This window comes from Lynx canadensis, chromosome D2, assembly GCF_007474595.2.
Source record: "Lynx canadensis isolate LIC74 chromosome D2, mLynCan4.pri.v2, whole genome shotgun sequence".
Lineage (NCBI taxonomy): Eukaryota > Metazoa > Chordata > Mammalia > Carnivora > Felidae > Lynx > Lynx canadensis.
The window spans coordinates 69627677-69640978 of NC_044313.2; the positions used below are offsets into that span (position 1 = coordinate 69627677).

At 53.1% G+C, this 13302-nt stretch overlaps 1 protein-coding gene across 1 annotated transcript in view; it reads left to right on the forward strand.

The window, feature by feature from the left end:
• Positions 1–11987: 11987 nt before the first annotated feature.
• Positions 11988–13302, forward strand: part of CAPN9 (calpain 9) — a 44357-nt gene continuing 43042 nt past the window's right edge. Inside the window, exon 1 of the mRNA XM_030334705.1 lies at positions 11988–12298. Within this exon, the coding sequence (XP_030190565.1) occupies positions 12086–12298 (213 nt within the window). The 5' untranslated portion in view covers positions 11988–12085. The remainder of the gene's footprint in view (positions 12299–13302) is intronic.

Below are 13302 nucleotides of genomic sequence, written 5' to 3' on the forward strand. Positions count from 1 at the left end.
CCTCTCTAAGCCCCACTCACTACATGCCCCACCTTGTCCTCTGGGCTCCAACCACTCTGACCTCATTCCTGAACCCCTGGACACGGAAACCATATATGGCCCGCTATCGAGCATGATTTCTTCCTAGATCTGTGAGCAGTGGCTCATTACTCACCTATCAGTTCAAATTTCTCCCTTCGGAGGTCTCCGTGAGCACCCCAGAGAAGCACCCTGGCCCCACACGTCCCTTCCCACCTTATCCCACGACACCTCTTTCCCTCTTTTGTACCAATAAGCATCACATGAAACTATCTTGTTTGTGTATTGCTTTACGTATGATGAGCTCGCTGAGCGTTGATTTTGTTTGTTGCAATATCTCCAACACCTGGAACAGTGTCTGGCCACAGGAAGGTCTTAAAAATCGGTGTGCTCACCAAGGGGGATCAGCCCTGGCTTTCTCGGTGGACAGAATGAGCCCAAGGAATGCAGGGAGGTACCTAAAACCAACCCGGGGCGTGGGTGGGCTCAAACAAATAGTTGGCCTATTAAAATTCAGCCCTTTTTTGCGAAAATTCCTTCTGACTGAAATGATAGGATATTTCTGTCAGCTCCTAAACCCAGGTCGTTACGAGTTGTTTCCAAGCACACTTTTACACGTTCACCTAATTTAGTTTAGTTTAGTTTTTAAAGTTTATTTTGAGAGAGAGAGCGAGAGCACGCCTGGGGCAGAGAGAGAGAGGGAGAGAGAGAATCCCAAGCAGGCCCTGCGCTGTCAGCACAGAGCCCGAGGTGGGGCTGGAACTCGCAAACCGTGAGATCATGCCCTGAACGGAAACCAAGAGTCAGATCCTTAACCTACTGAGCCACCCGGGCGCCCTGTACGTGCTCACCCAGTTTAAAACAGACAAAAGATCTAAAGGCTAAAGCTTGTGGAAGCAAGTACCTGTGAAAAAATACCATCAGGAAACCCCAACGAGCCCCACGAGGCTATTGTTCTTACCAGGAGATTTGTTTGCACCCGCACCCCCAAAAAGCTGTCTCATTCGCGACAAGGTAATAAACCCGGTCATGCCAAAATGGCACCTTTACTATTCTGTGAAAAATAGGAAGCATTTGAAGGACCGACTTCTCCTCTGGAAAACGTGGCAACGAGGCCAGATGGGGTGAACTCTTCTGATCACGTGGATTTCCACAACTGCGTCACCCCAGGCTCTGCCCGCTTGTGACATCTGGTTTGGTGGGGCCACTGGAGGGCCACTATGATGAGGACTGGAGTCTTCATCTTGGCTGGCCTCCCACTGGGTCACCCCCGTGCCCTGTCTTCTACCTTGTCTATCCGGAGTCCACCTTCTGAAGACTTGTTCTACCAGGCATTCAGGGACACCACCCTCCCCCTCGAGGTGAGAGGCAGGGCTCAGGCAGCAGCCTGGGATCCACTTCTATGGAGCTGAACTCAAATCCGTCGAAGCTTCTCATCCCGTCTCTTACACACGCGGCACACGTTTTTTCTATTTCTCTCGTACAGATGCTCTTTCGTCGTCGTATGGATGACCCCTGGTGGGGTCACAGGCACACACTGGAGTTTGTGTATGAGTGTGTTTGCATTATGTTTGTTTCGTTTATATTCCCTGTGCTTGGTTCACAACAGCCAGCAGGCGAAAGCAATCCAGGTCTCCACCGATGGGTGAACGGATAGGCAAAGCGGGATGTATGCGCAATGGGAGATTGCTTGCTTTCAAAAAGGAAGGAAATTCTGAGACAGGCTACGCATGGATGGACCTTGAAGACATCGTGCTGAGTGAAATACTGTCATTCACCAAAGGGCGAATACAGTGTGATTCCACTTATACGAGGTCAAGTTCGCAGTAACAGAAAGCAGGATGGTGGTTGCCAGGGCCTGGGGGAGCGGGAATGGGGAGCTGTTGTTTCATGGGCACAGAGTGTCAGTTTGGGACGATCATAAAGCTCTGGAGGTGGATGAGGGTGATGGCCAACACGGCATTTTGGACGTACTTTAGTTTGTTTATTTTTGAGATAGAGAGACAGAGAGAGCAAGCAGGGTAGGGGCAGAGAGAGAGAGAGAGAGAGAGAGAGAGAGAGAATCCCAAGCAGGCTCCGCACTGCCGGCATAGCCCGAGCGGGGCTCGAACTCACCAGCCACGAGATCACGACCCTCTGAGCTAAAACCAAGAGTCGGAAGCTTAACCAGCTGAGCCCCGCAGGCGCCCCCTGGTGAATGTACTTTAAAGCCACCGAACTGTACGCTCAAAAATGGTTAAGACGGTAACTTTTATGTTACACGTATTTTACCACAAAAAGTCTCCGGTGAAGAATGTAACTCGTACATTCTATAAACAATCGGCTAGGCTGTTTCTCCTTCGTAGAGCAGACCAAGGCGTCATTGCTTACCTCTAACTAGATGATTTCTAAGCCGTGTTTACTATTTTTAACTTTTTAAGATCATTGTCAAAATTCATCGACGGTCCTTTTGAAAACCTCAGTACAGAGGTTACATGAGGGGAAGGTGCCACCCTTGTCCCGCTTGGCCCCCCACCAAGGCCCTGCCCCACTATCGGAGGCCCGAACCCCTTTGAGCACTTGGGTCTTGGGCTGTCTGATCCGGTTGTCCCTCTAGATGGACTTTCCAGCCTTCACCGCCCTGCTCTTTCCCCCGGGAGGCTGATCTGCATGGATGGTGTCACAGGGCTCCCTTGGCCAGGCTTCCAGTTGGTCGTTGCCAGCGGGGGAGATGATCATTATTTATCCTGCCCACCACCCCTGCAGCCCCTGATTTCTATAGGAGTCCCTCCGGGGAGTGCACCTTCTTCTATCAGCTCCTGCCCACCCCCCACCCCCATCCTGGAACCACCCCCCTACCAACCCCCTCCCAGATGTGGAGGTTCCAAAGGCGCCCCCGATGCTCCAAGGTTGAGCCCCAGCTCAACCTATTGTGTTTTCCCTGCCCACATCTTGGTAAATAGTTCATTGATTAAACTCTTCTCAGTTGCCCCATTGGGTATATCGCCTATTTCTTCCCAGGACCCCGACTTTACCATTTAAAAGAAAAATGCCACGGGGCATCTGAGTGGCTCAAGTCAGCTGAGCATCCCACTTCGGGTCAGGTCATGATCTCACGGTTCGTGGGTTCGAGCCCCACGTCGGGCTCTGTGCTGACAGCTCGGAGCCTGGAGCCTGCTTCGGATTCTGTGTCTCCCTCTCTCTCTGCCCCTCCCCTGCTCGTGCTCTGTCTCTCTCAAAACTAAATAAACATTAAAAAAAATAAAAATAAAAATGAAATAAAAATGCCTCCTGTACATGTCGGGGAGTTTGGAAAAGGGTATCAAAACTCAAAGAAAGACGGGGCGCCTGGGTGGCGCAGTCGGTTAAGCGTCCGACTTCAGCCAGGTCACGATCTCGCGGTCCGTGAGTTCGAGCCCCGCGTCGGGCTCTGGGCTGATGGCTCGGAGCCTGGAGCCTGTTTCCGATTCTGTGTCTCCCTCTCTCTCTGCCCCTCCCCCGTTCATGCTCTGTCTCTCTCTGTCCCAAAAATAAAATAAACGTTGAAAAAAAAAAAAAAACTCAAAGAAAGACGATACCCTAAATCCAAAGTTTTCGCGTATCTTTCATCTATTGATGCAGCTGAGAAAACATGTGTGTTTAGTAATACTCAGCCCCTAAAATAGTTTTCTGCCTCCGAACTCTGAAACAGATTCTTTATATGTAAAGGTTTAACGCAAAGTTGTTGTTGTGGTTGTTGTTTTTAACTTGATTGATTTCTCATTGTTTTGGTCTCTATCAGAAAAATTATTTCAAACATTTCTGTTTCCCCAGGATTTTCACCACATCTGGAGCATGAACACTGGTCCAAAATACAAACAGGGGCCGAGCAAGGAGGGAGTGTGTTACTCGCGTATTCAGGGTTTAATTAAATGTTTTCTCTGCTCCAGATTTATTTTTCCTAAGTCAGCCACATGCCTCTACACTATCTAATGGGATTCTGCGAGCAGTACTTTGGGGCCAGATTGAAACTCTGGAAGCTCTATTTCCTGATGGGGCCACAAGTTTCGCCCTGGACCGAACCAAAAATGTCCCTGGAGACTGCAGTGTGCTCCAGTCTCTTTTCGGCACCCGGACCCCTATATGGTTCTTTGGTAGCATCTGGAAGGGTCTTTAGTTGGAAACTCTGCCCTCCTTAGGCTAACGGGCAGTCATCTGAAGCCTGAATCCAAAGCACAGGGGTGGGAACGGTGGGGACAGCTGGGTCCCATTCACCCCGGCTTCCAACCCTGCTTTGAAAATGTTCCTGTTCCCTGCTCTTGGATCTACCCCACCTCCTGCTCACCTCTGTGTTCCGTTCTTAGTTTTGCCAGCCATTGTCCATTTTCTGGGCTTCCCGAGCTCTTCTGGTAAACGCTTTTCTGCCTGACTTACATGCACTGATCTGCATAACTTGAAGGAGAACGTACAGGACTGCGTGCAGGGGATGGCCAGGAATCCTATGCGCTGGTTATTGCTTGTACCGCTTTTACGGTTGTTATTAAACCCTAAATCACATTTGCAGCACATAACTTTATAAAACAATATCAGGGACAAAATGGAGCACAGAAGTCACACATACCTTTCACAAACGGCTTCAGTGAGATATAATTCACACATTACACAATTCACCTACTTCAAGGACACAATTCAACAATGTTTATTAGGTATGTGCAACCACCACCACAGCCACTTTCAGCACATTCTCATCACAGCAGAGAAACCCCGGATCCTCTAGTTATCACCCCCACCCCCTGCTCTCCCCTAGCCCCGGGCACCCGCTAACCTATTTGCTGTCTCTACAGATTTTCCTATTCTGGTCATCCACGTGAACGGAATCCTAGAATATCTTGGTCCACTTGGGCTGGTAACAAAAATGCCGCAGACCGTGTGGCTTGAACAGCAAACGTTTGTTTGTCACAGATCTGGAAACTGAGAACGTCCCAAGTTCAAAGCACCGCCAGATCGGGTGTCTGATGAGAACCCATTTCTTGGTTCGCGGATGACCGTCTTTTCACTGCGCCCCCAATGGTAAAGGGGACGAAGGAGCTTTCTGGAACCTCTTGCAGAGGGCAGTGATCCCATTCATGAGGGTTCCACCCTCATGACCTAACCACCCCCAAAAGCTCCACCAGCAAATACCATCGCGTCGGGGGTTAGGTTTCAACACATGAATTTGGCAGCGGGGGGCGGGGGACACGCAGACGTTCGGTCTATAGTGTATAATATGTGGATTTTTGTGACTGGCTTCTTTCAGTTGGCACAACATTTCCACGGTTTCTGCAGTTGAGCGTGAAGTGTCCTCACTTCATTCTTTCTTATGACCTGCTCATATTCTACTGTGTGGCTACGCCACATTTTGTTTATCCATTGAGCAGTTGATATGGATTATTTCTACCTTTGGGCTACTGTGAATAATATGGCTATACCCACTCATGAACAAGGTTTCGTGTGGACATATATTTTCATTTTTGGGGGGGCGGGGAGATGCCTAGGCATGGGGTGGCTAGGTCCCACGGTAACTGTGTTTAATCACTTGTGGAACTGCTGGACCATTTTCCGAAGTTTTACGTCCCCAGAAGCTCACGCATTTTTTAATTACCTAAGTTAAGCAGGAACCTCTATTTATAAATCAGACATCGCAATCGAACTTGTTACTGTAGTAGCTCCTACCACAGTACTCTGGTGACAAGAGCCCCATCAAAAAGAAGCGATTATTATATTCTTCTATGCCCTTATAGCTAGGACTGACAGTCAGCGACTTTATAAATTATCTTTCCATGGGAGCCTGAGCTAATAATAAATCCCCTTTGCAAGTTGGAGCACAAGGATTGCTCTGAGATTTTATGAAGGCCATTAGCTCAGAGGAGACAAATAGTTCTTCTCCTGAGCCATTCATCCTGCGCAAACGTAGCATGTGTTTGCTACCTAATGGCGCCTTTCCCAACGTGGGAGAATACAACTTACGAGAATCTGAACACGATGTGTCAAAAGACTAAACGAAAAGTGACGAAAGATGAGACGCAGGAAGATAAACCTGTACCACGGAAAGAGACGGGAATTAAATCAAATCCGTGCCAATTACTCAAGATGCAGCTGGGTGTGTGATGTACGAGAGGGCGCAAATGGGGGTCTTTTCAATTAAATTAATTATTTTAATAAACGTGGCAGCATTGTGGAAAATGTGCAAATGCCTACGATGAGAGGATTTTTCTTTTTTTTATTCCTTCCCTTTCAGCTACAGAAAAGCTACACAAGCTTTGACCTCTGGTAGCAAAGAACCTTGTTTGTCAGCAGTAATTCACAAGAATGATGCTGTGGTCACTATGCTCCTGCTTCTCTCGAGCCATGATTTCATCAGTGTTCCCTGTAAAATAATAAATGCCCAATCAGATGATATCGTTGATAATAAGATAGATGTGAGGCGGAAGTATCTTTTTGGTTTTGATCATCGTTTTGTATTACTGAATCTCAAAAATCACAACAGCAGTAGACGTGGATGCCACGTTGGAGATGAGTGGTTTTTAACTCCAGGGAAACAAGCTCATTGGGGAATCCGGTGAAAACTGTGGATTTTCTACCTAGAAAAATGAGCAGGGACCATAGATTATTTCGGGGTTTCCGGTTTGGCATCCCTGGGCCAGCCTAGCCGGCAGGGTTGCGAATGACAACCAGAGAATCTTAGCTGTAGATTCTCACACAACAGATGTCTTTGGACTCTGCTGACTGGGCAGAAAAAAGTCCCAGGTGACAGGAACCTGTAGGACAGGCACGAAAATCACCTCCGGTGACTGTCCTTCCTCCTACACGATGGGAGATGCTTTAGGACATTCCCAACTCCGCATTATTCATGCCCAGAGCCATGTGACTTGTTCTCAAAGTCCCCTGGGGCTTCGGGCCTCCCTTATTCCAATCTCCCTAAAAGTGAGCTCAAAATAAAATCAAGGTTCATGATGTCTGACGTTCCAGTAAATCCAAGGGCTCCTCAAAGCTAAGCTGGACGCATCCCAGGACCCTGGGACAGGCTGTGTAAGTAATTGTGAGGCGTCCTGGACTGGGGACGATCGAGGACAGTTGAGTGTTCTGCCTGGATGTTCTGGGATAATTCCTCTGGTGCATCAGAGGGTGCCTGATGTGGTGCTTGAACTTAGGATAGAAGGATCCTTCAGATCCTTGCAGAGCAAATCCCCCATAGTATCTCTGGAAACGAGGGAAGGAATCTTCCAGACTCACCCCAATCCATGTTTCCGTTGGGTGATGCAGCGGAGAATCGGGGCGGGGATTAACATCTGAGATAAGGGATCTTACGCAGCGGAATTAGGGTCAGGACAATTTACACCCTCACAGAGCCAAGGGGATCAATGCCACAGGGGAGAGTTTCTCTAGCTCTGGTGTTCTGCTTTCTCATCCAGGCCAGGAAGCCCCAGCGACGGCGGTGACCGCCCTGAGAGACCCCCGGCCGTCGTGGGTCGACCTGTGGAGACCTTGTACAACCCTCAGCAGAGCCCTCCCCAAAACAAACTGACCTTTCTCATCAGATCTGCAGACTGGGAGCTCAGACCAAATTTATTTATTTATTTATTTATTTATTTATTTATTTAATGTTTATTTTTGAGCGAGAGAAAGAGAGTGAGCAGGGGAGGGGCAGAGAGAAAGGGAGACACAGAATCCGAAGCAGGCTCCAGGCTCCGAGCTGTCAGCACCACAGCCCGCTGCGGGGCTCGAACTCACGTGAGATCATGACCAGAGCTGAAGTCGGACGCTTGACCGACTGAGCCACCCAGGCTCCCCAGACCAAATTTATCTGATTTAGAAAATGATGCATAACGGGGATTTTTCAAAATTATTTATTCACTTGGTTTTTTTTTTCTTTAGCTAGAGAAAGCGCGTGAGTCAGGGGGCGGGGCAGAGGACGAGAGAGACGCGGGGCCCGATCCCACGCGCCTTGGGATGGTGACCTGAGCCAAAATCAAGAGTCCGATGCTCAATCCACTAAGCCACCCAGGCGCCCCCAGGGATCTTTTTTCAACGCTAAATCCCAAACCAGAGGGTGTTTACCGCTCCCCCCAGTCATGCTGAGCTCCTGGCTACCTCAGGATGACGGGCCCCCATATTTATTGTTTCCTGGGAGGTGTATCAGTTAGCTTTCGCTGCATAACAATCCCCCTCCAGCTGAAGGGCTTTAAACAGCACATTGTCCTTCATGAGCCCGTGGTTGGTGTTTCACATGGGGCTCAGCCGGGCTTCCTGTTCTGGGCGGGCTCTGCTATCTCCACCAGAGCTGGCTCGGAAGGGCACGACGGAGCTGGGATGGCTCTGGACAGCTGAGATGGCTGGACCCTCTCTCCCTGCGGCCCCTCGCGCGGCAGCACGCTGGCCAGGGCTTGTGGACACGGTGCCACAAGGGTTCTCAGGACCGGGCAGAAGTCCCAGGGTGTCCAGGGGCCCGGGGACTCACACGTCAGTGCATCTGCAACCGTGTCCCGGTGCAGACGAGCTCGCAGGCCGGGCCCAGACTCAGGGTGGGAACACAGACCCTCCTCTTACCAGAGCGGCTGCAAAACCTCCGTGGCCACACTGACAATCACCTGACAAGGACAGAAGCCAGCCAAGGGCCCAGCCCTGAGCTCCCAGACAGAGATTGTAAGTCCACAGTGAGGAAAGTCTGAAGCTAAGCACATTTAGTCAGTTGAGAAGGCATTTTCTCTAAGCTTCCCGAGCTACCTTACATACCTAGAGCCAAACCTGGCATACTAAGGTCATCGAACCCCCTCTCTAAGTCAAAAAGTCCAAGAGAAGGAGTGTAAGGGCATAAGAAAAGTTCCCACAGGGCACGGAGAGGAAGGGGGAAGTGTTCCTGGTAATGGGGTGGGGTGGGGGTGGGGGGGGCGGTGGGGAGAAGTCAAAGGTGAGAATGAGTTCCACGTCTGAAGTCATTGCCTCCACCCACCCAACACTCCTCTCGGTTCAACCTGCAGACGGAGCGCAGTAGAAAACCCCAAACGTTTGTAGAGGACTCTGCAAACAGTGCTCTCTGTGCCGGGTGCCGTTTGCATCTGTGGGAGCAGACACCGGCCCCAGGATTCCTAGTTGCAAGCCACCGCGGCAAAAGTGGGGCTCCTGGTGGGCTCGGACGGTTAAGCATCCGACTTCGGCTCAGGTCATGATCTCGCGGTCCGGGAGTTCGAGCCCCGCCTCGGGCGCTGTGCCGACGGCCCGGCGCCTGGAGCCTGCGTGGGACTCTGTGCCTCCCTCTCTCTCTGCCCCTCTCCTGCTGACGCTCTGTCTCTTTCTCTCAAAAATAAATAAACATTTTTAAAAAGTTTTTAAAGAAAAAAAAGCAAAAGAACGTTAGTTAAAGGGTACAGGGAAGCCAGAGGCCCAGAACAAAGCCAGATGCGATGGCCAGCGCCGTCATGAGGCTTCTTTATAGAAATGTCACTGGCCGGCAGAGACCTGGTGTCACAGGCCGACACGCTGGAGGCTGACACAGGATACCGAAAGCTTGCCGCACACAGGCCATCAGGCCCAGAATGCCTCCACCAGCGCCAACAACACACACAAAACAAATTCCTTCTCTCCTGCTTCTCCACCTGTCGCTCTGAACCAGTCTCTCCCGGGGGGTGGGGGGCATCTGAGGTGCATCTGAGCTTGAGTTACGTAGCCTTGGGCAGCGAGGAAGACCTGGGGATCAGGTCCAGGAAATGGGGTTTCTAAGAGGGGAAACTCTCTAGTTGCCAGAAGGGGGTTCGAATGACGCTGGACAGCCCGGCCGTGACCGCTTCCACGGCTGAGAAGGAAGGGTCACCTTTGCCACCGAGGCGTTGCCCTGACCAGGGGTGGAGGCGGCAGAGCCGAGAGACCAGCCAGGGTTCGAGCCCCGCAGACGGTTCCGTGCTGACACCGTGGAACCTGCTGGTCTCTAAAGTCAACAGCGTGGCGGTGAAATGAATAAGCGGGCACCGTCTTTCCCTTTGCATGGGTGTGGGTCTATCTGCTGGAGAAGTTGCTAGGAGGAAATGGCTGGCTCAGGGGGTCTGGGCGTTTGTAATTTTTTTTTTTTTAAATCTTTATTTATTTTCGAGAGAGAGAGAGAGAGAGAGAGACAGAGCACGAGCCGGGGGGTGGGGGGCAGGGAGAGAGAGGGAGACACAACCTGAACGGGGCTCCAGGCTCAGAGCTGTCAGCACAGAGCCCACCGCGGGGCTCGAACTCGGGAACCGGGAGATCATGATGTGAGCGGAAGTCGGCCGCTCAACCGACTGAGCCACCCAGGCGCCCCCTTTGATGGAGTTTAATAAGCCACAGTCCAAAGTGCTTATAACAGTTTACACCCTGCACTCCCACCAGCAACGAGGAGGGCATTTTCCTCCCATCATATCCAAAGTTTTGAACGTCTAGGTCTACCCCTCATCCGTTCTTGTACTCGGGTCGGGGTCCCAGCACCCCACAAGGAAGGCCTGACACTACTAATCCTCCGAAAAGAACCTGTCCCTTCCCACCAGTCTCTCCCACCGCCCCTGGCTGGCGCAAGCCACGCCCCTCCCACCTGCACACCGGGCATGCGCCCTGGCTCACCTGCCTTCTGGTGTCTTCCTCCACCCCTCCCCACACAGCAGGTGGCCAGCCCTGAACGGCACCCATCGCCTGCTGAGCCAGGCGCGGAAAACAGGACAACCCCCGGTACAGGATCAAATCTGTTTTGTGTACTTGTGACCCGTTTGCCCTGCGGTAATGTCCGAGCCCACTGGAGTCCGAGGACCAAGTGGCTGCACCCGGGTGAGGGTTCAGACCACTGGTTCTTGAGTTTTGCCCAGAGGCGTCACAGACACCTCCCCCCCCCCACCGCCCCGAGGTAGATCCTTGTATCCCTCTGTCCCATGCACGAACACCCGGGCTTGCTCTGGAGAAAGGAGAGCAAAACGTATTCGTTGCAGGCCAAGTGTGTGGAGGGAGGGACTGGAAGGCCCCCCGAGGCCCCGCTAAGGATCAATTAATTTAGAATTCACTTCAGCAGATTGTTCTGCCAAGGGGAAGGAAATACAGCTAAAACGACGAATGGGCCCTGTGAGGCCGACGGGGCTCAGAGCCACCCGCGTCTCTGGGCTAGAGACCAGCAGGCAGAACTTATTACAAGAAACGTACAAACAAAACAAAACCAAACCAAACCAAACCCAAAAGCACAAAACTGGTTCTTTCAGTCCACGGGAGAGGTCCAGGTGGAAAGACCCCTGTCCAGAGACCCACGTAATGGGAATGGAATAAGGACCCAAATTCCTGGCGCGTGGGGAAGGCCCCACATTAAATGGCGTGGTCGGTGTTGAATTTCACTTCCCCTGGGGCATTTGAAGGGGAAATTCTCAGAAACCTGGGCTGGTGATCATTTCCTTGACGGAGGCGCCACCAGAAATGGATGACCCTCACACTGTCGACACCTGTCTGCCTGGCTGTTGTCCTGACTCCGAGAAAACAGGCACGGACTGTCCAAGGTCACCCTAGACAAAACTGGAAGTTCAAGCCATGCGTCACAACTTTGAGGTCTACACATTCCCGGTACAGCAAGAAGCAGGGTCCACCCGACAGAAAGTGTGTGGAACTAAGCTGAAACTCCTGGGAACTGGGGGGTCCTGTAAAAACCCTCGTCCCGGGCGTTTAACGCAAGACCCTGTGACTCCCAACGCCGACCGTGACTATATCGAGAATCGCAGAGAAATCCTTGTAAAGTGTTTAGAAGACCAGGGGCCTCACGCAGCGGCCCTCTTGCCCTCTTTCCCCATAACGCAATCCTCTCTCTCCCACGGGGTCTCCCCGGTGCATTCAGCAGAATCGGCCCAGGCTCACTGCTCCCCCTGGGTCTGCAGGCGCCCTGGGAGGGAGGGCAGAGAGCCCTCTCCACAGTTTGCCATCAGGGCGTGTGCCTCCTTTCCGTCGTGACGGGGAGGTTCCCAGGCAAACAGGTGGAGGCCAAGGGCCGCTCAGCCCAGGTGCCCCCGAGCTGGCTCCTTCCTGCCTGACACAGTCGCCTTGCTTCTTCCCACCTATCGGGAGCCCACCCGCCAGGGGAGCAGCCATGCCCTACCTCTATCGGGCCCCAGGGCCCCAGAAGCACCCGGTTCCCAAGGACGCCCGCGCCACCCACTCCTCGGGCCAGAGCTTCGAGCAGCTGAGGCAGGAGTGTGCGCAGAAGGGCATCCTGTTCGAGGACGCAGACTTCCCAGCCGATAGCTCCTCGCTCTTCTACAGTGAGAAGCCCCAGATCCCCTTCGTGTGGAAACGGCCAGGGGTGAGTACAGCAGGAACGGGGGGTGCAGGCGGGGGGGGGGCTCAGCAGCCCAGGAGAGGGGGTCCTGGGAGGGCGGGCTGCACACACACACACATCTGCCAGGCACATCGGCCGAGTCCGCTGCTGAGATGCCGGGCGGTTTGCACGGGAAACGACACGCAGGGGGCACATATGGGCAGGTCAGGGATGCTCCCGGGTGTCTGGCTACACCCCACCCCCAGCTCTCTGACTGCCACCCAGGGGAGCCCGGGACTGGGGCCCGGCTCCAGAGAGGGGCCTGTCAGTCGGCCGCAAGTGGGGATCAAAGCGTATCCAAGCCAAGTCTCCGGTGACACGTTCTCGCCGCATGGGCGCACGTGACGTGCCCGTAGCTTCTGGCCACAGCTGGGGTGCTCGGTGTGGACAGTCGCTCAGCAAGCAAGTGCTCAGTAAGGGGATGCACGGGACGCTCGGAACACAGGGCTTCTCTCCCCGAACCACGCATCTGCCTTCCCGGAGGGGAGCCGGCGTCCGAGCTGCCCCACCCCCAACAGTCTGGAGGAGATGGTCCCCAGGGGCGCCAGCACGAGGAGTCAATATTTGCTGTGCTGGTTAGTCAGGCCTTGACCTCTGCCCGGGGATGACCGCTGGCCGTCATTCCCTCCAGGCGGGGACTGGGCTGGGAGCGGCTCCCGTGGGGACGGGTCGCCACGGGCAGGGTGAGCACAGAAAGGGCTGGGCTGAGACGCTGGGTGGACCCCCCCCCCCCTGCACAAAGAGTGCCCGCAGGACATTTGTCAGTTTATCATGGGTGCCCTTGGGGCCAATACCTGTGGAAAGACGAGCAGGGGTGGGCGGAAAGAGCCCCGGGGGGCTGGGATAGGGCCCCACGAAGGCCTCGGCCAGCCGCACGGGGAGCTCTGGAGCTGGGATGGGCTCTCAGAGTCGCCTGGTGTGGGGGTGACAGGCCCACCTGTGTCTGTGCCCTTCACTGATGAGTGGCGGGATGCGGTACCCCTGAAAGC